Source organism: Symphalangus syndactylus, chromosome 15 (assembly GCF_028878055.3).
Source record: "Symphalangus syndactylus isolate Jambi chromosome 15, NHGRI_mSymSyn1-v2.1_pri, whole genome shotgun sequence".
In the NCBI taxonomy this organism is placed as follows: domain Eukaryota; kingdom Metazoa; phylum Chordata; class Mammalia; order Primates; family Hylobatidae; genus Symphalangus; species Symphalangus syndactylus.
The window spans coordinates 91,532,506-91,553,963 of NC_072437.2; the positions used below are offsets into that span (position 1 = coordinate 91,532,506).

At 42.9% G+C, this 21,458-nt stretch overlaps 1 protein-coding gene and 1 pseudogene across 14 annotated transcripts in view; one reads left to right on the forward strand and one right to left on the reverse strand.

Moving 5' to 3' along the window:
• RNF6 (ring finger protein 6) overlaps positions 1-5,143 on the reverse strand; it is a 71,255-nt gene extending 66,112 nt beyond the window's left edge. For 2 of the 14 annotated variants that reach the window (XM_055244088.2, XM_063619240.1), the window contains exons 1-4: positions 4,464-4,596; positions 3,930-4,012; positions 2,138-2,348; positions 1,194-1,289 (exon numbers count right to left, since the gene is read on the reverse strand). In XM_055244088.2, coding sequence (XP_055100063.1) covers positions 1,194-1,289; positions 2,138-2,330 — 289 coding nt within the window. In that variant the 5' untranslated portion in view covers positions 2,331-2,348; positions 3,930-4,012; positions 4,464-4,596. Of the gene's footprint in view, positions 1-1,193; positions 1,290-2,137; positions 2,349-3,929; positions 4,013-4,195 lie in introns of all 14 variants that reach the window. The other 12 variants (XM_063619236.1, XM_063619233.1, XM_063619239.1 and 9 more) reach the window with 11 other exon arrangements.
• Positions 5,144-14,174: 9,031 nt separating this feature from the next.
• On the forward strand, positions 14,175-19,030 carry LOC129463775 (52 kDa repressor of the inhibitor of the protein kinase-like; annotated as a pseudogene).
• The last annotated feature ends 2,428 nt before the right edge of the window (positions 19,031-21,458 follow it).

Consider the following 21,458-nt stretch of genomic DNA (forward strand, 5'->3'; position numbering starts at 1 on the left):
TACTTCCTTCTTTGATTAACATTTGATTAAGTGTAGTGATGATGGTGCATGTGAAAGAGTTTGCCAAGTACCTACTCAATGCTACCCTACTCTTCTTCCATTGTAAAAGCATCGGAAATTGGCTCGTGGACAGCCTGGCAGTTAGGTGTGGCCATGAGACTAAGTTCTCATGAATGGAATGGGAGAGTAAGCGATACATCCTACTCTCAGGCTAGTGCGTGGACCTCCTTCCACCAGCTAGAACCTAGATATAGTTGCGACTTACCTTGATCATACAAATGGTACCCTGGAGCAGTGATACCCCATAAAACTTTCTGAAGTAATGAGTATGTTCTGTATTTGTGCTGTCCAATACAGAAGCCACTAGCTAAATGTGACTATTAAGCACCTGAATGTGGCTAGTATGAATGACGAGCTAAATTTTAAATTTTATTTAATTTTAATTAATTTCCATTTAAATAGTCACATGTGGCTAGCAGCTACTGTACTGAACAGCACAGTTGTAGAACCATTCTGTTAGCTGAGTGGGTTCCAAGAGGATTTCCTTCCCTGGACTGTTAACGTAAGTAAGAAACTTCTAGCTTATTGAGCCATTGCATTTTGAGGTTTTTATATAGACTTCATGGTAACTAATACAATGATTTTGATAGAATATGTGAAACTACTAATAAATACCTCTGAGGAGGGAAGTAGAACTGGTTAAGAGGAACACAAAAGTGGCTTTTCCTTCTAACTCTACATACTTCATTTAGTTTGAAGTTCTTTTACAGTACTTTCTTTATAAGAACTTTTTATATGTAAACCATCAAACAGAACAAAGAAACAAAAACAGGTTTCCTAACTCAGTCTTTCTACACGGTTCTGTATATAAATTTTTAGAAGCTGAGTAATACTACTTTAGAAAAAGTAATGCGTACATTCCAAGATTAAAAAGAAGCATGCTGGGAATTAATTGTATATTATTACATAAAGCTCTCTGAAGGCAATCTGTGTGTTTAAGACATCTTTGCATTCATTCCTCTGTCCTATACTGCTTAACCATACTGCTTTACTACTCATATACATATTATCTGAATGAGTATCACATTAAAACTGGAAAAAATTGAAGACAAACATACTATACAAGGGCTAAGAATTTCATTTCTGCAAGTACTCCAATCAAGCCTATTCCTTATGAAAGGACTCCACAGTACCTCTGTAATTCGTTCCGTCTCTCAAGTCAGGCTGAGATGCTAGTTGTTCCTTGACGCCATCTAACCGCTGTTGCAGTTCTTCTGATGTTATTTCTCCTAAAACAATGAAAAACTGCTCATTTAAGAATTCTTAATTAAGTTTTATGAGACCTCATGAAGGGTAAGACTAATCTTTAGTAACCTATAGAAGACAAAGTCTTATTACTTTCATATGTTCTGTAAATTGAAGACAGTTAAAAATATTCAACTGGTACAAATGTGCATCAATTCAGTTGTGCTTCATTTATTAATCTTTTATTAAAAATTATTAAAATAAGATTTAATTTGAATAGTTGGTAAAGTGCTGCCAGTTGATACACTTAGGAATTTATAAGCTATAACTGTGGATTTTTGTCAGTTAAAAAGAAATTAAGGGAGCATTTATAGAGAAAACTTCAAATATTTACTTGAATTTTATTCCCAATACTTCATTATATGGGTCATCAATATACAAACACACAATATATAAACATACAAATTTCCATTAGTTCATTTGTAAAAACTTTATGGAACACATTGGGCTTTGGGGGGAGTTATTAATTCAACTGAATAAATAAATTATAATACCCCAAATGAGTTCAAATTGAGTTTTAAGTCATATTTAATTTGTATAAAAATTACAAATAGGACCATATATGTAAATACTTAACACCATTATGTACACTAACCTGTTTCTTAGTTTGGCATTTGTATAATAGTGCTCCATGTCCCCTATTTTCACCTTATAAAATATAGAAGCCAGTGATTTTCTACTTTATTATACTAAAAAGTTCTTAAACTCACAAAAACAATACACTATATTTTCATAAAGAGAAGCAGGGAAAAAGAATACCAATTCTCCTTATCTTGAAATCCTTCCATCTAATGATGAAAAAAGGGTGTTTCCTCTTTTACCCATCTCTTACCAGGGGTGCCTAAAAGATTATGGTCTCTCATAAGCCGATAATCTTCATCATTGAGTTCATTAATAAACTGATAATAGGCCTCTTCTCTGTGGAGACGCTCTTGCTGCCATCTTCTCTCATTTTCATGATGATTATGGTCTTGAGATAAGGTTTCTTCACTGCCACCATCTGATCTCGATCTAGACTGATTCATCCTGAGATTCCTGGCTTTCTGTTCAAACAATATAAACAACATTCAAGGTGTTAAGTCATGGACCACATTTGGCTTTGTATTTTTAACTTGCAGTTTTTCTTAATTTTTAAATGTTGTCCCCTACCCAAATACTGTATTTGCCAAATCTTGCAGTGAGAACCTTACATATAAAATGAAAAACAGCTTCTAGGAAATACAACACAATTGGTGCTACTTCTTTGCCTAAACCCACTAAGTCAGACTGGATTTGGGTTTAACACAAAATGCTCATGCCTGAATACCATAGTGATTATCTCATTTTTGACCATGTTGACGATCTGGAAAAGTTGATCCAGAAGTCCTCATTTATGTTTCAGTATCTGGGTACTTCACATTAAGTACAAATTTTAGGCTTGAATTATGCACATTCTTCACTTAATGAGCAAAGGGATACTGGGATGATATAATTTACATTTGTTTTCAGCAAGGTATTCTTTCCAAAATAAGGCTCATGAATATAATATTATCTCCCACTGCACTTTGTTGAAGTGAAAATCATTTAGCCTAATTAATATCTACTGAACAGACTGGGAGGTGGTCTCTTATTAAAGCCTACCAGGAAGACTTTGAAACCCAACAGGAAACAAGACATCATGTATGGCTCAAGGATTGTGAAAGTGCATCAGAGCACTTTGTATCTCCCCATATCAACCCTCATCCTTAAGCCTGGAATGGTTAGTCCCAGGAGTTTCAGAATGCCAGTGAAACTTCCTGACTTTGCCTAAGAAAACACTATTTTTGGATTATATTTAAATGCCACTCCTGAGAAGCTCACTTTTAAATTACAAGGAAATCAAGAGAGAAAGATGTTTGTTTCATAAATATTTTAGAATTTCTTAAATACATCTATTCACTAAGTCACACTAATGCAATGGTTCTCAAACTCACTTAAGGATATTTTTAAAAATCCAGATGCCCAAATCTCATCCCCAATCCTTGATTAGAGTTTTCCAGAGTAGGACCAGGTCTGCTGTTAAGAGCTAACTTGGGTGTTCTGCAGACGAAATAAACTATTTCTCGACAATTTCTGGCATGTCACTAAAGGGTATGAGTAATACAGCACCTGACTCAGTAGAGGCTGGAGGCTCAAATGGCTAGGCTACCAGTGAAGCAACTGTGCAACTCTGCCTCTCGAAATACACTAGGTGTTTAATAAGCAAGCTGCTTTAAATATAAGGTGAAATTAGCCTACAAGTCTAAAATATCGTAGGAGTAAGCAACTATTCAATTTCACATGTAACACTAAATTACAAATTCAAAGATTTTTTTCACTGTGGTTATTTTATTATGTCATTTTGAACAAATGACCTAGTAACATTATCCACTCAAATACGAATTAACACTACTAAAAACTCAAGATTTCTATCTTCAGATTAATACCATAATTAGCAAAGAGCATATTTCGTAGGTACGGCAATAACAGGATTTTTGTAATAAATAATTTTACAAGTTGAAGCCTATCATAAAATCAAGCTACCCTAATATTATTTAAAACTTAAGAGCTTCTCCTTAAAGGTAATTTTCTTATACAATTAATCACAATGAAAACAAAGCGAATACCTTATTTTCCTTTCAACATGCTTTTAACATATGCCATGGTATCCATCCTTCAATTGTTTGTGCCTTTTTTGAGAGCTGTCCATCTGAAGCAATAAAAGAGAGTTGAATAATTCAATAAACTGTCTCTTTGAAGGCCAGGAACGGGTGGTAGTCTCCCCACTCTGCTGCAAAGCCAAAGCAAATTCTCCAGTGGATTTTGTTAGACACATCTAGAAAATTAGATCCCCATACAATTAGGTCACGAAAACCTCCCGCAAGGCCCCTACCTTCCGCAACAAACTTAGGCCTTTAGTCCTACACTGTCACTGCTCCTGGGTTTACGCCTCCTCTCTCAAAGGCCTTCCTTCCTATCCCGTTCCCATTCGGATGTTACCAGGGTTAGGCGTCTCCGGCTTACTTCTAAACCTTGACTTTCTTGCCACCCCCGCCCTCCGTCCCGCTACTGGTTTCTTTCCCGGCCGTTGAGACGGAAGCTCGCGCAGGGGGACGATCCCCACTACGATAAAGAAAGTGGGCTCATGGGGCCCAACCAACCTCTTCCCAACCGAGCCTCAAATAACGCTTCCCTTAGAGACCTAGATTCCCACAAGGAAGCAGGTGATAGACGGTGCATCCCAACCAATCACCAGCCAGCGGAGCGCAATAAGAGGGTAGTTAACCAATCGGAGAAGAGATGGGTGGCTCAAAGGATGGCCGGCTTTCCCCGGCGTCTCCAGGAAGTAGTGGTGGGACCCAGAGCTTTCCCTCGAGCCCAACTCTCCAGGTCCTGGGCCTTCGCCTCCTGCCCGGAAAACGTGTGTGCCGTGGGTGGCCGTTCTCTCCGGTGCTAGAGGCTGTGGTTGGGAGGCAGGATAGGCTTGCCGCCGGGCCTCCGGAGCCCGCTGTGCCCTCGAATTGGCCACCGAGGAGAGAAGTAGGAAGCCCGTGCTGCAGCGTGGGGTCGTCCAGCTGGAGGGGATACTCCGGAGGAGGAACGGCAGGCCCCAGCCCTTCCTTCCCGACAGCCAGGCCGCCCGCTCGGCGGAGGGGAATCGCTCCGCAGCCGGCCCGGAGCTCGCCCGTGCGACTGAAAACTGCGTCCGTAGGGAGCTAGGGTGCCTGCGTCCCGCGTTCCGCCCTCTTGCGCCGCTCTTAACAGTGCCTCCTCCTCGAAGCCACATGCCCGGCCGCTCAGCCCTTGTGGCAGCCGCATAGTCGCAGAGACACAGTCTGCTTTCCAGGCTTGGGAAGTCCCGGCACTTAACTCTGCGCGTCGGTGTCGCTTGTTTGCCAGCCAGACTATAAAGTGCACCCAACGGTGTATGCGTCTCTTTACTTCCGGGTGTAACGTACTACCCAGCCAGGCCTTTTCCCTTGCTGTGCGTTGGAACCTAGAAATTACAAACCCTAATAAATTCTGAAGTCTATCTATCTCTATTTGAGACAAGGTCTCACCCTGTCGCCCAGGCTGGAGTGCAGTGGAGCGATCGTAGCTCACTGCAGCCTCCAGCGATCCTCCCTCCTCATCCCAGTAGCTGGAACTACAGGGGCTTGCCACTAATTTCACATTTTTTTCTTTTGTAGAGACGGGGGTCTTGCTATGTTGCCCAGGCTGGTTTCGTACTCGGCCTCAAGCAATCCTCTTACCTCAGCAAAATGGGATTACAGGCATGAGGCACCGCACCCCACTATATTTGTGTTTTTTCACCTTCCCGCTAGGAAAGCAGTTTAAAACTCCCAACATTCCTGTCTGATTTTGTTTCTGAGATGTGAGGCTTACTCAACTTACCTCACCATTAGTTAAGATGCTGAGTGGGTCTCTGTCTAACCTGGTATAGTCCCCTTTCCTGACATCCCTGCCATCCAGATGACTTCATCACTGGAGAGTGCTCACAATGCCGTTACTTGTCATTCTTCCGTTTGTTCTTTCATTTCTGCATTAACTTTTGAGGAACTACCATATCCCCATTATTATGCTGGGCAACTGGATAACAAGCAAGATGCAGTCCTTAGCATCAGTGAGCTACCAGTGTAGTAAGGATCTATGGACAAGTGTTTAAAATAAGCATATGGATATGGATACTAAAATGGAAATATATAAAACAGCCTAGAAAGCCCTTCCAGATCTTTCTGCTGCTTCCATTTACAGGCTGATGTCTTGGCACTCCGAAACTGCTTGAAGTTCCGCCACAAGATATGGGAACTCCTAAGCAACCCCCAACTCCACTTTTACCTAATTTCCTCTGTCTCCCAAAACTCAGCTCAGTTCTCATCTTTAAGGAATTTTTCCTGATACCTCTGAAGTAACACCCTTACCTCACCCTCCAGCCCGATATTTACACATAAAACTAGGCAAATGTCCCTTTTGGGGGCTCCCATATTCCCTCTATATATAACCCTATTTTAGCATGTATTCATGTATTTAACAAATACTGAGTGTGACTATGTATTAGGTGCTGGTGATGACAGCCGTGAATCAGACAGTCATGTCCTCATAGAATGAAGTCCTTGCCCTCTTTTCCCGTGGAAAAAGAGCCATTGAGCAAATACTTCACAATGATTTTCTGTTTTTAGGTCTTTCCTACCTAGAGTCTGAACTCCTTAGGTGTGATCAAATGGTCTAATTCATTTTTGTAATCCCAGAATTTAGCACAGCACTTGGCAGAACATTCTCCTCGGCCTACTGCATAGATGAGCAGAGAAAAGTGCAATCTTTTGGCAAACGGGATTAACGCATATAGTACGACGACTTCTGATATTGTGAACACACATCATAGAAAATAACAAGTAGAAATCATTTTTAATATCTATGTGAATTTTGGAGAGTGCAATCAAATGCAATAATCCAAGTGCAAATACTTTTTACATGTTGAGTGGAAAAGACATATGTGTCTCTTCCTATTTTTCCTATTTCCTATTATATACCCTAAGAATAAAAAAAATTATAAAAATGTGCAAATAAAAATCCAATCAAATGATTTACCAGGTAGGAAGCTGCAGGTTTTTGTGAATAGTCAGGTAATGTATGTAACTTGAATCCAACACCTTGCTTCACCAAGACAAAATGACTACAAAGAGGGGCTTAGATACAATAGCTGGAACAGACAGATGAATCATTCTGGATATCTACTCCAGGTCTCAGAACCTGCCAAGGTCTCTGGTCTAATTAATTTCTGTTTATTGGATTGGTACCTGGCCTTTTTAGTGTGTATGCCTCATGTAACTCCTGTACTTTTTACAATTAGGAATAAAAAGGTGTAAAATAATTAAAACCATAACATTAAAAGGATTCTCTGTATATCTGGTAAATATGTACTTGTCATGTTTAAAAGATTTTGGCTTCATAAAACGACAGCCTTAATTACAATTTAAAACAAAATGGAGCACTCGATTTCAAGTTTTAAGTTGAAATCTTACTAAGTTTATGGATGGCATCAGAGCAGCAAAGAGAAATATAGGCGCCCCCATATTGTTTTATTATTAGTTTAAAAATTATTATATAAGATTTAAAGAAAGAATTACATTTAACATTTGAAGTACTTGTGAATGAGATAAAATATTAAATTTATAAATACAGTTTAAAATGTTGGTTTGAAGATAATTAAATATGTATATGAATGAGATTGAAAGTTAGTGAAGGGCTAATTCCAAATGACTGTTAAGATTTACTATACTTGGCCAGGCACAGCGGCTCACGCCTGTAATCCCAGCACTTTGGGAGGCTAAGTGGGCAGATCACGAGGTCAAGAGATCGAGACAATCCTGGCCAACATGGTGAAACCCCATCTCTACTAAAATACAAAAATTAGCTGGGCGTGGTGGTGCACACCTGTAGTCCCAGCTACTTGGGAGGCTGAGGCAGGAGAATCGCTTGAACTTGGGAGGCAGAGGTTGCAGTGAGCTGAGATCGTGCCACTGCACTCCAGCCTGGTAACAGAGCGAGACTCCGTCTCAAAAAAAACAAAAACAAAAAGATTTACTATGCTTACCACTGGAATAATAAGAGCTGTAAACCAAATGTAAAAATCTAAGTTGTAACTAGGACATTGAATTTGGAACTAATAAGTTGAATATTAGCTGTTTCAGACAAAGATTTTTTAAAGAATATTTTCTTTATTTACTTATAGCTCTTTTAACAGGCTTATTGAGATATAATTCACATGCCATAAAATTTGCCCATTTAAGGTATATAATCCAGTGGTTTTTAGTATAATCAGACTTGCGCAGCATTCACCACAATCTAATTGTAAAACACGTGCATCTCCCCAAAGGAAACCCTATACCTATTAACAATTACTCTCATTCCTACTCCACCCTATTCCCAGCCCCTGGCAATTACTAATGTACTTTCTGTCTCTGGATTTGCCTATTCTGAGCATTTCAAACAAATGATATTCTACATCATGTGGTCTTTTGTGTCTGGTTTCTTTCACTTAGCATAATGTTTTCAAGGGTCATCATGTTGTAGCATGTCTCAGTATTTCATTCCTCAAGAGAAACTTCGGAATAGTCCTTTTCTGCATATAAAAACAACCCTCAAGGACACTCCTGATAACCAGGGTCTTAATTAGGCCAGAGATGGTTATCTAGAAACGAAGCCTGAGACAAGGATTGTTATTGAAGTGTTTTATTAGGACGGTGCACTCTGGAGAAGGGGATAGAGGAAGCAGGATTGGCCAGGAGGACAAAGAAACAAGAATGAGCCTCCACTGATCCCATGAAATTCACCACCAAGTGGCCTTGTTGGCCAGCTCTTTGTACGTACATGCCTGTCCCTCATTGGGTGAGATCTTCAGGGGCAGGATTGCAGCAGAACCTCATGCGTGAGGTGGCTCCTGTTTTAGCCAAGGGAAATTCTGTAGAGAAGAAGGCAGCTGAAATTATTATCCAACACTCCCAGCAGCTGGAGTACAGATGCATGAGCTTATAGAGTGGATTTGGGCAGGAAACAAAAAACGTTCACAATGGTCCACGCTTTGTATTGCTGAGATCCTTTGCTTCTCATGTTAAGTTTCTCCGTCTGAGCAGTTTCTAATCCCAATTTCTGAGAAATTTTTAAAAGACAAGGGTATTGGGACAAACTACAGCCCCTGTTGCCACAGCTGGTTCCAAGGCCATAACTGATACTCATTATCTCCCTCCTGCACTACCCTTTCTAGATTCCCCTCCAGCTCAGCTAGCACTTCTGCTGGTGCAGGTGGCTTGACTGATGGATTGAACCAGGCACTCATCCATGAGGGGTTTCAGACCCTGGTTATCATGCTTTTACCAGGCTATGGTGGCTGTACTTATTCATTTACAGTTACAACTAGGCACAGGAATACCAAGAAATGCCCCCATTGGATCTCCTGAGTACCCAATGTATTCCTTTCTGGTCTAATTATGTAGCAGCAGCCTCCACCTCGTTCTGATGGTTTGCTTGCAGGTCTTCCAACATTAAGAGTCCACAGTGATCAGAGAGCAACCACAGCTTTCAGTTTAGTGGGACTCTTACTGTGTCCTATGATGAAAGCATCCCACCTCTGAGTATAGGACCTGATTATCCCTTAATCACTGGATCCATGTATTCTATCTACTGTGGACACAGCACCATATACCAGCCACTGGTTTAAGGCGTATATTTGCATTATCCTGAAGGATAACGCTCCAACATCACAAGGGGTTATTTCCAAGGTGGAATTTCAGTTATGCCTTCAATAAGCCATTGCTCCACTCTATCAATTTGATGGCTTCCAAGTGGTATGGTATGTGGTATGACTAGTGGATCCTCTGGTCAGGTGCCCAACACTATATCTTCTTGCTGGAAAGTGAGACCCTTGGTCTGAGGCAGTATTATGTGAGATCCTATGTCAGACTGTCTGACATTCTGTAAGTCCTTCAGTAGTGGTACTGGCTGAAGCACTGCAGGCGGGAAAAGCAAACCTGTACTGAGAATATATGTCAAACCCAGTCATGATGAAATGGGACTCTTTCCAGGCTGGAAGGACCCAGTGTAATCAACTTGCCACCCGGTAGCTGTTTGGCATTCTTGAGCACTCAGTGTTGGTCTCTGCTGCAAACTGGTCAGACATTCAATAGCAGAAGTAGTTTTATCAGCTTTGGAGAGAGTCCAGGCTGTTGGGCGCATGCATAGCCTCCACCTCTGCTACCATGGCTACTCCCTCTATGGGCCCCTTGTGCGAGAACTGGGGTGGCCACAGACAGAGGCTGCCTAATATCTGCTGGCCTAGACATCCTGTCTACACAGTTGGTTGCTGCCTCTTCTGCAGTGGAAACTTTCTAATGGGCATTATGTACTAAAAGGTCCTTACGCTATGTGCCCCCTCCCATAAATCTATTTACCTGCCTATTCTCCAGCCTTTCTCAATCTTCCTTCTTCCAGGCCCTTGACCAGCAAGCGAAGCTAACATTTGTCATTGTCCATAAGTATATGGGCAACATACTTCTATGTCCAAAGTTGATGACTAAATGCACTGCTTGAAGCTCTGCCAAATGGGATGCTTTCCCTTTCATGTCTTTCAGAACCACCCCTGAGTGGGGCAGCAGTGCTGCAGCGGTATTTCCAGCTTGCATCCACACCCAGCTGACCATCCATGATCTAAGCTTGGATTTTTTCCTTTGTTGTCAACTGTTCATGGGGAACTCCCCTGAGGCCATAGCTATGAGTTTAGGGAGAGGCATTGGTACAACAGTAGCAGGTGACATGCGGGTCTCAGCCACCTATTTGTGCAGCTCACTCATGCTCTCTGGACTTGCTTGAACCTAATTGCAGACCTACAGGATTCCTTACGGGGGACTGCTGCTGCACCCAGCTGACCTTATAACACAGAGAGTCTGACAGAATCCAACTTATGATCACTTTGTGTCTCATGGTCACTTAGTGTCCCATGGTCAGATGCTCAGTTTCTACCAGGGCCCAATATCATGACAGAGCTGTTTTTCAAATGGAGTATAGTTCTCTGCAGCAGCTGGCATGGCCTTGCTCCAGGATCCTGGGGTCTGTGCTGTGACTCGCCAATTGGGGCTTGCCAGAAGTATCACGCGGCATCTTTCTTTACCACAGACACCTCTGGTACCATGGGATCTGCTGCCTCACAGAGTCCAAATGGCAGGTCTGCTTGTACCAAGGAATGTACCTACTATACAGCCCTTTATCACCCTGGGCTTCACTAACAGCTAGCAGCTTTCCCAGTTACCTGATAAATATACTGCCAAGTACAGTGAATATGCTGCCTCCAAAACCCAAAGAGGCCTACCAAGTATTTTGCTTTTTCTCTTAGTGGTAGGAATTCAGGCTACAAGAACTTGTCTTGTACTTTGGAGGGAATGTTCCAGCGTACCCCAGACCACTGGATCTTTAAAAACTTCACTGATGAGGCAGGCCTCTGAATCTTGTTAGCCTGTATCTTCTACCTTGTGAAGAACATATTTCTTTCCCCCCCCATTTTAATCATTATTTTTGAGTCAATATGTCCAAAAAAATTTTTAACATTCAATTATCATGAAGAAATACTAAGGAGATACTTTGCACCCTTTTTTGGGACTAAGCCTCTGAAGTCCGTGTGTCTACAACAGTCATGAAATGTGACAAGGATCTGCTGCTTCTCAATCGCCCAACACCACACGTGGCCACCATGGCACATGGCTGGGTTCAGTGTCCGGCTGCCCTGCTGAAAGGCTGGGGCCTCTGGCCCAGAGCTTGTGGCCCCTCATCTTCTCCACTGTGGTGCCTCTGGCCAGGCTCTACCCTACCTGGGGAACGACTCTACCCCACCTCTGTGAGCCCAGTGCTATCTGTCCAGACCCAGGGCTAAGGGCCCCCCTCCTAGGGCCCTTCCCCGAGACTCCACGGGAAACAGCACAGCTGCCCTCAAAGCTGGGGGACAGGAGGAGTTGCTGTGTACCCACAGGTGCCCATCCCTCTGGAAGCTCTCAGGGGAGGCAGCCAGCAGGGATTCACCGTCCCCTCCCCACCAGCACCTAGCAGGAGGGCAGCTCCCTGGGGGCCACATGTCCAGCAGCCACGTGTTTCAAGGGTCTTGGAGGCAGGCCCAGGCTCCCTGGGGTTGGGCGGAGGCTGAGGAGGTATCTGGGTTGGACTACATGTTGATTTTGGTCCGAGACACATAGTTGCCGACGGTGCCTTGCACCTGCATGGGGACGCCCCGCGAGGTGGGTCCCGTGTGGCTGTAGCTGGGCCCCGTGATGCTCATGGAGGTCGTGGGCAGCCTGCTCTGCGCCGTCTGCTGCATGGACACGTGGCTCAGATCTGGCCCTGCATGAGGGAGGAGGGCAGCAGGCTTGCGCTGATGGCGCCGCTCAGGCTGCCCTGGGAGTGCAGGGATCTGACGCCCAGGTTCATGTTCTGCGTGAGTGGAGCAGGGAGCAGGGACTGCATGTGGAGAACATATTTCTTACCAAGGCATATGGAGAACTTGCCATTTCTTGTTTCTAATATCTAATTAACACGGTGTCATAAATATTGGAGACCAGTGTGATGTTCTGCAGGATGGCCAGGTTGTCCAAGTCCCTTTGGACTACATTATATGACAGAAAGCAGGACAATTAACATTGCCCTGGCAAATGAATATCATGTCCATACCACGTGGATAAAAACTGCTTCTGATCTTTCTTCCTGGTGGATATAGAAAAGAACACATTTACAGATGGATAGCGATTAGGATAGTGCAAAAGTAAAAGTAATGGCAAAAACTGCAATTACAAGTAATGGCAAAAACTGCAATTACAAGTAATGGCAAATACTGCAATTACTTTTGCACCAACCTAATACATACATGTACCAAGGCTGTAGTAATATGTTCTAGTAAAGATACCAGATCTTACAAACCAGCTGCAATGGGGCCAATATTTGGCTAAGTTCTTGGTAGTCCACTTTCGTACACTGTGATCTAACCAGTGTTTCTGAGGTCAGACTGGCTAATTAAATAGGGTTATGACAAAGAGCACCATCTCTGCATTCTTGAAGTCTTTGAGGATGGTGCTAATGTCTGCCATTCTAGGGGCCTGCAATACTCTTCTTGGTGGGAGAGGGTCTGTTTCACGGACTACTCTTAGAGTTCCCACTAAAATAGCTCTAGTTCCACAGCTCAAGGAACCAATGTGAGGATCCTGCTGAGTGCTAGGTATTTCCATTCTCCACGAAGGAGCGAGAGAAATAGCCACTGGTGGAGTCCACAGACTCAGTGAACCTGTTTTAGATGGACCTGGGCCAGACCTTCAGTTATCACCTGACTGTCAATCAGTCTTTCCTCATAATAATGCAGACTCTCTTTTAGTCAATTCGTTCTGAGTCTGAGAAATGGCTCAGGTCTGGAAACTGGACAAGAGATCATGACTTTCCATTGGGGTGCCTGACCTCAGCCTTCTGCTAACCTACTATTAATTGCAGGTTATCTTCTATTTATATGCCTTTAGTGCTATTTTTTCTGCTGCACTATTCTCCTACCCATCTTTCTTGTTCCTAGGAACACTATATTCGATTAGTCCTCTCCATAGGTCCCCAAAGGTCAGTCCCCCTGGCTGACATCCTGACCTGGCTGCCCATTACAGTAATTAAGTGGTTTTAATGGTTAAGTGCTTCTGATGGCTAAGTGGTGTCACCTGGCCTCTGCTATTCTGGAATGCTCTAGTCTCCTTTGCTACCAGGAAGTCTAGCTCTGTAACAGCAATGCTTATCATCAGCCTCAGCTGCAGAGGGCAGCTTCGCAATGATGCTGGTATCCCTTTCACCAGTGAGTTTCTTCCTCCATTAGTTTCCTTAGAACCTCCCGAGGAAAGTAATCACTGGTAGACTTCCTGGTGTTAGACGGTAGATCTGTTTCAGCATGCCCACTTCCCTGAGCCTTTTGACCTCTTCCTCCACAGCCTGCCATGGCAGTTCTGGCCTCTCCACTTCATTTAACGTAGGCCGCTTTTCCCCCAAGCTTCCAAGAGTCATCCAGCAGCATAATAGAACCATCCCTGAGGCAATTTCCAGGGAGTTATTATTATTATTATCATTATTATTTACCCTCATGTTCTCTGTGATGATAACTTTCCAGGAATTAAATCCTGTCTTGTGGGCCCCATACCCCATACAAATTCTCCCTTCCCCCTGCTTGATATCCTATGCCCCTTGGTTCAGCACCTCGTAGTCCCCTCCTAGACATTCTCGCTGTTTTGCTGGTATACATTATCCATGTCCAGTAACACTTTGGCTTGTAGCCCCTTTCCACTCAGCACAGCAAGCATTACCTCAATTGAGTCATGATGAAGCGTGACCCCAGTTTTGGTCTGGTGTCCAAAAGTGAAAGGTGGAAGGAGGGAAAACATTGTCGTATAAGGGTCCGTTTCATTTGAAACTTCTGCATAGCAAGGAAAGGAGGGCATTATCTTTTAGCAATAGGAGCGGATCACTTCTGCAGGCACATTGGTTTGGTGGAATCTGGGGGTCAAATGCTGCATCTATCTACCCAGCAACGAGACATAGCCTTATTCCACAGTTCAGAGTCCCACCCTACCCTTGCAGGGCTCTGCCTTTAATGAAGGAGATCTGCTTTGACTGAACATTAAGCCTTCACTGTAGTTCTTTGTTGCAGAAAAGGGTTGGGCTGTCCTGCAGCTGCAGGTGACGAGAGTCTCTTGCAATGCCGTCTAGCAGGCCTTCTGTCTCTCACACTACACTTTTCATTCATGGTTAGCTGACCTGAGCCTGTCATTTCCTCTCTTAAGCACATAATCGGTGACCAGCAGCAGCCATCCAATTCTACGGTCCCTTCAATTACTATTTTCCAATATCTCCACAATGCCAGGGACATAGCACCAGCCACTGCATTCCCTTTCACCCACATCATATTCCAGCCCACCACAGGTGAAAGACAGCCTGGGCAGGTAGGCTGGGAACTGACGATACTCCACCAAGGTCCTAATGATCCATTGTCTAGTAGATGATCCAACTCCAGAAGTCCATCCTGCTTCCTGGAACTCCTCTGGCACCAACTATCTTAGTTGGGACTATCTGGAAATAGGGCCTGAGTCAGTGATTTATGATGAAGTACTCTTCAGGAGAGACCTTTCAGCAGGGAGGGAGGAAGAACGAGGAAGGGGAAAGAGCTGAACAAGAATTTGCCAAAGACTAGCCTGAGCTTAGGCCTTTTATTTGGAAAAACCTACCCTATCTCCCTTTGCCTGGCTAACTCTTTTAGGAGTCATTGCTCTTATAGCTCCTTTCGGACAAGATTCACTGACCTCATCGGCCTTGGCTAGGTTTTCTGTCTATGTGATCTTACAGTAACCTGCAGTAACCTGTGTCTTTCACTTATCAGATGGTATTATAATTTCCTTTCTACTTTCTACTTGTTTAAGGAAAGGAATTTTCCAAAATACATACGGTACTCCCCTCTCTAAGGATCTCAGTATGCCTTAGGGTCAGGGGAGGGATAGGAAAGGATACATATATACCCACACATACATACACACATATACACTTTTAACTTCCCAGGTGATTATATTATATTTGCAGCCCTACCCTAAACCCTTTACTATTTACTAGCCTGGTGGTTTTCAATGTTGGCTACATATTCGGATCCTCTAAGGAGCTGTTAAAACTACTGATGCATGGGCCTGATTCCCAAAACATGCAGAATTGATTGGTCAGGTATAGGGCCTGGGCATCAGTGATTTTTAAATTTTTATTTATTTTCCGAGATGGGGTTTTGATCTTGTTGCCCAGGCTGGGGTGCAATGGTGTGATCTTGGCTCACTGCAACCTCCACCCCCCAGGTTCAAGCGATTCTCCTGCCTCAGCCTCCCAAGTAGCTGGGATTGCAGGCGCCAGCCACCATACCCGGTTAATTTTTGTATTTTTAGTAGAGATGGGGTTTCACCATGTTGCCCAGGCTGGTCTCGAACTCTTGACCTCAGGTGATCCACCCACCCCGGCCTCTTAAAGTGCTGGGATTACAGGCATAAGCCACTGCGCCCGGCCATCAGTGATTTTTTTTTTTTTTTTTTAAAGCTCCCAGATTATTCTAATATGCAGTTGAGATTGAGAACCACTGGACAAGACTATGATGTCCATGGTGGTAGATTTTTCGTCTTCCTCCTCTAGATATTTCCAGGGCCTGCCTCAGTATTTGTAGTAGGCAGATAATAAATATGGAATAAATGAATAAGTGATTGTAAAAGGTAGAGAGATAAGTGCATTTTCCCCCATGATGTCATAAGCTGACATTTAATATTGAGTCATATTTATAAATACAATTGACCTGAGCTAATTTTTCACTTCAGTGATTACAAACATCCCCGGGAGCATGACCCACAGAGAACACTCCTGTGGTCTCAAATAGCTTCAGGTAAGATCCCAGACACTTCTCAACTTTCCTGGCTTTCAGCTTTCAAAAGTAATTATCTCTGCCTTGTGTACATTAAATGGATGTCAAAAGTTACCAAACTAGGAGCCGGGTAGGGTGTCTCACGCCTGTAATCCCAGAACTTTGGGAGGCCGAGGTGGGTGCATCACCTGAGGCTAGGAGTTCAAGACCAGCCTGGCCAACATGGTGAAATCCTGTCTCTACTAAAAATACAAAAAAATAGCCATAGCCAGGCGTGGTGGTGGGTGCCTGTAATCCCAGCTACTTGGGAAGCTGAGGCAGGAGACTTGCTTGAACTCGGTAGGCAGAGGTTGCAGTGAGCTGAGATTGCGCCACTGAACTCCAGCCTGGGCAACAAGAACGAAACTCCATCTCAAAAAAAAAAAAAAAAAAAGTTACCAAACCAGGACCAGGAGCAGTGGTTCACAGCTATAATCCCAGTACTTTGGGAGGCCGAGGCAAGAGGATTACTTCAGCCCAGAAGTTCAAGACCAGCCTGGGCAACATAGTGAGACCACATCTCTATTTATTAAAAAAAAAAAAAGTTACCAAACTAATTTTAGCTTCTCTGTTGGTGCACAAGCCCTGCAGAGCTGGTCGTGCTACCTCCCGAGGCAGTGTGGGGCCACAGTGCAGAACTTCTGTGGTGTCCCCACCTGTATGCGGAAGAGCACATGGTCCAACTTGTCTTCTTTAGGTTCCCACAGGATCCATCCAGATGTGCAAAGTAGGTGGAGAAATGTCGGAGAGCAGACCTATAAGATAAAACATCTAATTAATTAAATACACATTCTCAATTAGGTGCCAACCACTTCTGAGTCCTCTACCATCTGTAGAGCTAGTCCTAATAGAAAATCTTTGAGATAATGCAACCCCAGCAATATATGATTTTTTTTTGAGACAGAGTGTTGCTCTTCCACTCAGGCTGGAATGCAGTGGCACGATCTTGGCTTACTGCAACCTCCACCTCCCAGGTTCAAGCGATTCTCCTGCCTCAGCCTCCTGAGTAGCTTGGATTACAGGAGCATGCCACCAGGCCCAGCTAATTTTTGTCTTTTTGGTAGAGACAGGGTCAGCCTGGTCTCGAACTCCTGACCTCATGGTCTGCCTGCCTCAGCCTCCCAAAGTGCTGGGATTACAGGCATGAGCCACTGTGCCCAGCCCAATATTTGATCTTACCAGTCATTTGAACAATCCACACAGTAGACACAGAAAATGAATAAAAGAATTGAGGAAAGATGAAATTAGAACACTGAAACAGAAAAAAGTTGATGAAAGTTCTGAACAGGAATGAAAACAAAGAAACCAACAACAAGTGTTCAGAACCCCAGTGCGGAAGAAGCCAGCCAAGGGAAGGATGTGGACATTTTGCCTCTAACCCCTAAAAAGAAAGAAAATAAAGAGCACCTAAAATCTCTATTTGAAATTTTGATTTTGATGGGAAAACAAAATATATCTCTGGATAGACGTGAGGTTGATGAAATGCCAGAAGGTCTCTTTACTCCCGATAACATGAAAGCACTGCTGGAGTACAGATAAATTCTGGTGAAGAGGATTTTTGTTTTTCTGTTTGTTTGTTTGAGACAGAGTCTCGCTCTGTTGCCCAGGCTGGAGTGCAGTGGCACAATCTCGGCTCACTGCAAGCTCTGCCTCCCGGGTTTGTGCCATTCTCCTGCCTCAGCCTCCCGAGCAGCTGGGACTACAGGCGCCCGCCACCACGCCCGGCTAATTTTGTTTTTGTATTTTTAGTAGAGACGGGGTTTCACCATGTTAGCCAGGATGGTCTCGATCTCCTGACCTCATGATCTGCCTGCCTCGGCCTCCCAAAGTTCTGGGATTACAGGCGTGAGCCACCACGCCCGGCCAAGGTGAAGAGGTCTTGAGAAAGTATTTTGAGACGACAGCCATGAGCACTTTTTATTTTTTCTAAAATACAACAGAATCAGATGCTAGAGTCTGTGAGATTCTGGAGGCTGCTAGAGATCTGTGAGAGCTGCATTTGGGAAGAAACCCTCAGGGACTCGAGAGACTCACACTTCTTTTCCGTTATCACTGACATAGCTGGGGAAGAGCACCTACAGCGTTGGTGAGGTTTGTTGATGAATCTCATGACCTGGGAGTGGAATCTGTGGGCTGGCTTCCCACCTTATGAGGCAGATGCAGAAATTTTGGCTGTGAAATTTCGGCTGTGAAATTTCACACTGAAAGTTAGAAGTGGGGACTAAATATGGAATATTGTCATGGCCAGATTTACATTATGTCCGGTGGATTTTCTTCTAAAATGGAAGTTGTTTGCTTCCAGACTTTTGAAGAAAACCCCTCAAGCTATCTACATACTCTACTCTTCCTGTGCCTTAAGTATGTGGTTGGCAAAATCAGTGCCTGTTATGGGAGCAATTGAGGAACAAATGCTATAACTTTTCCTATAACAATTGTTATAGGAACAGTTGAGGAAGTTTGTTCTTTTTTCCATTGTTGGCTGCAACTGCTTTTAGAACTTGGCAATGTAATTTCTGTTCTTTTTCAGAACAGTGAAGAAAAGGGTAAAGGACTGAAGGAAATTTGCCATTCTCAGTGGACAGGCAGGCATGATGCTTTTGAATTGTAGTGGACCTCCTATAAGCACTTGTTTTAGATGGTATAAATAGTGACCCAAATACTAGATGGAATAACTGTATAGCTGGCCAAGCATTTGTACTCTGTAGTATAGTAGCAGATTTTGATTTCACTGTTGTCATTGTTGTTCTTTAAAATGTCCTATCTGTTACAAGAGCCTCTGGGGAAAATTTCTGGGGGCAAACCTCTGATTTCTTCTTTGCAGCCAATAGCTTGACTGCTGTACTGCATGCACTCAATGAAGTGATGGAAAATATTGAAGTTCATCATGAGTTTTGGTTTGAGGAAGCCACAAATTTGGCAACCAAACTTGATATTCAAATGAAACTCCCTGGGAAATTCCACAGAGCTCAGCAAGGCAACTTGGAATCTCAACTAACCTCAGAGTTACTGTAAAGAAACCCTAAGTGCTCCAACAGTGCAACACGTTCTTCAGGAGCTGAAAGATATATTCTCAGAACAGCCCCTCAGAACTCTTAAATGCATATCTCTGGTACCATCAGTCATGGGATAACTGAAACTCAATATGTCAGAGGAACACCATGTACAGAAGTGACTTACTGGGTCCCGACATGCTCTCAGCTGAGCTTCATTGTTGCAGAGTCAAACGGAAACACAGAGCAAAAGATATAAAGCTTCCATCACCATTTGTGAAGCCCTCAATCTGCCTGACATCAGGCAGATGTGTAGGCATTGATGTGTACGCATCGAAGAAGGTCTCATGTATTCTTCCTGTGATAAAGGTTGAGAATGAGTACTATAAAAATGGACAAAAGCATTTCAAAGTATATTTGACGAACACGTTGACTGACTAAAGATCGAGTAACTTGGCTTTGCATAACATAAATTTTGATATAAAACATGATCTGGATTTAATGGTAAAAACATATATCAACTCCATACAACTAAGTCAGAGCTTCCTACAGGTAATTCAGAAACTAGTGAAAATACCCAAAAGACTTTAAAAATAGGGCTTCTCTTATATGTGATATTTGAAAGAAAAGCTGTAAGGTGTATGTAGGCCACTTAATCACTGAGTATCTTTGTCTATAGGCCTCCCGTTGAATACTTTAGCAATTGATAATCTGCCAATTTGAATGGGCCCTGTTTGAACTCTCCTGTTTGGGGACCTATCTGTTCTTCCAGAAAGTGACACTGAATTTGCCAGGTTTCACTCTACATGAGCTCTGCTAGTAGCATTCTTGAATTGTTTTAATTGTCATTTTAGACATGACATTTATTATCACCATGGATCCAATTGTCAAGTATTGAGCTATCAATTCTTCCAAGAAATAAATGTTGAAGAGGTGTGGGAGGAAGGAATAAATTTTGTAAAATGTTACAATGAAGCTCATGATTGATCTGTGACTAGTAAGAGTTTTAAGTATATAGCTAAAAATCCATAATGGACAGTAAAGGGAACTACCAGACACAGAAACGTGTGAGTTTGCCAAACAAGAATTTCAGTGTAGATTTTGTTTTTACCAAATGAACTTAAAGGAGCAAGTTACAGTGAAAGTTTGAATGGAAGAGCCCACCATTGTTGTTCTGCATTTGGTTGCGGATGTCCGCATTCCTTTGTTGAGGCTACATCTTCATAAACTTTTTATCAGGTGCATGTTCAACATTTCTGTTTCAGGGTCAATACAGAATCAGAGGCCATGGATACTGACAACGGACGTCTCTGTTTTCTTCTGTCTTTTTCAATGAGTATATCTATAGCCTTGTCTTGATTTTTTTTTTTTTTTTTTTTTTTTTTTTTTTTTTTTGAGAGATAGGGCCTTGCTCTATTACCCAGGCTGGAGCGCAGTGGCGTGATCAAGGCTTACTGCAGCCTTGACCTTGTGGGCTTAAGTGACCTTCCCTCCACAGCCTTCCGAGTAGCTGAGATAACAGGCATATGCTGCCGTGCCTGGATAACTTTTTTTTTTTTTTGTAGAGATGAGGTCTCACTATGTTGCCCAGGATGATCTCAAACTCCTGGGATCAAGCGATCCTTCTGCCTCAGCCTCCCAAAGTGCTGGGAGTATAGTCATGAGCCACAGTGCCCAGCCCTCATCTTGATTTATAAGCAAAACCCCAAAAATATACAAAAAATAAGTATTTGGTGGTTAGCCTAGAAATAATGCAGAAAATATTGCTATTATTTTCAGTGAAGAAAATCAATCTTGTGTTGTTTTATTGTTTATTTCACTGTAAATAAAATACACATTTTCTCTTTAAAAAAGTTACCAAATTGTACTTAGACTTATAAAACACAGCCCTGGCAAAAGAGTTTAAGATGAAAGCATATCCATTTTACTAAAAGGAGATATTAGAACAGGGATGTACAATTTTGTATGAAGGTCAATGTTAGTGAAAACAGAATAAACATTTATAAGGACCCATCATGTTCCAGACAGCATACCAGCTATTGCATAACAGCCAGTGAGGCACAGTATACAAAAGGAACTCAGCAAGTATCATGGGATAGTCATCTATCTAATGGAATAGGCATGGAGCAGAGGGCAGGTGGGAATAGGAATACCTCCTGTGCAAGTAGTGCACATGTGCCTTGTTAAAC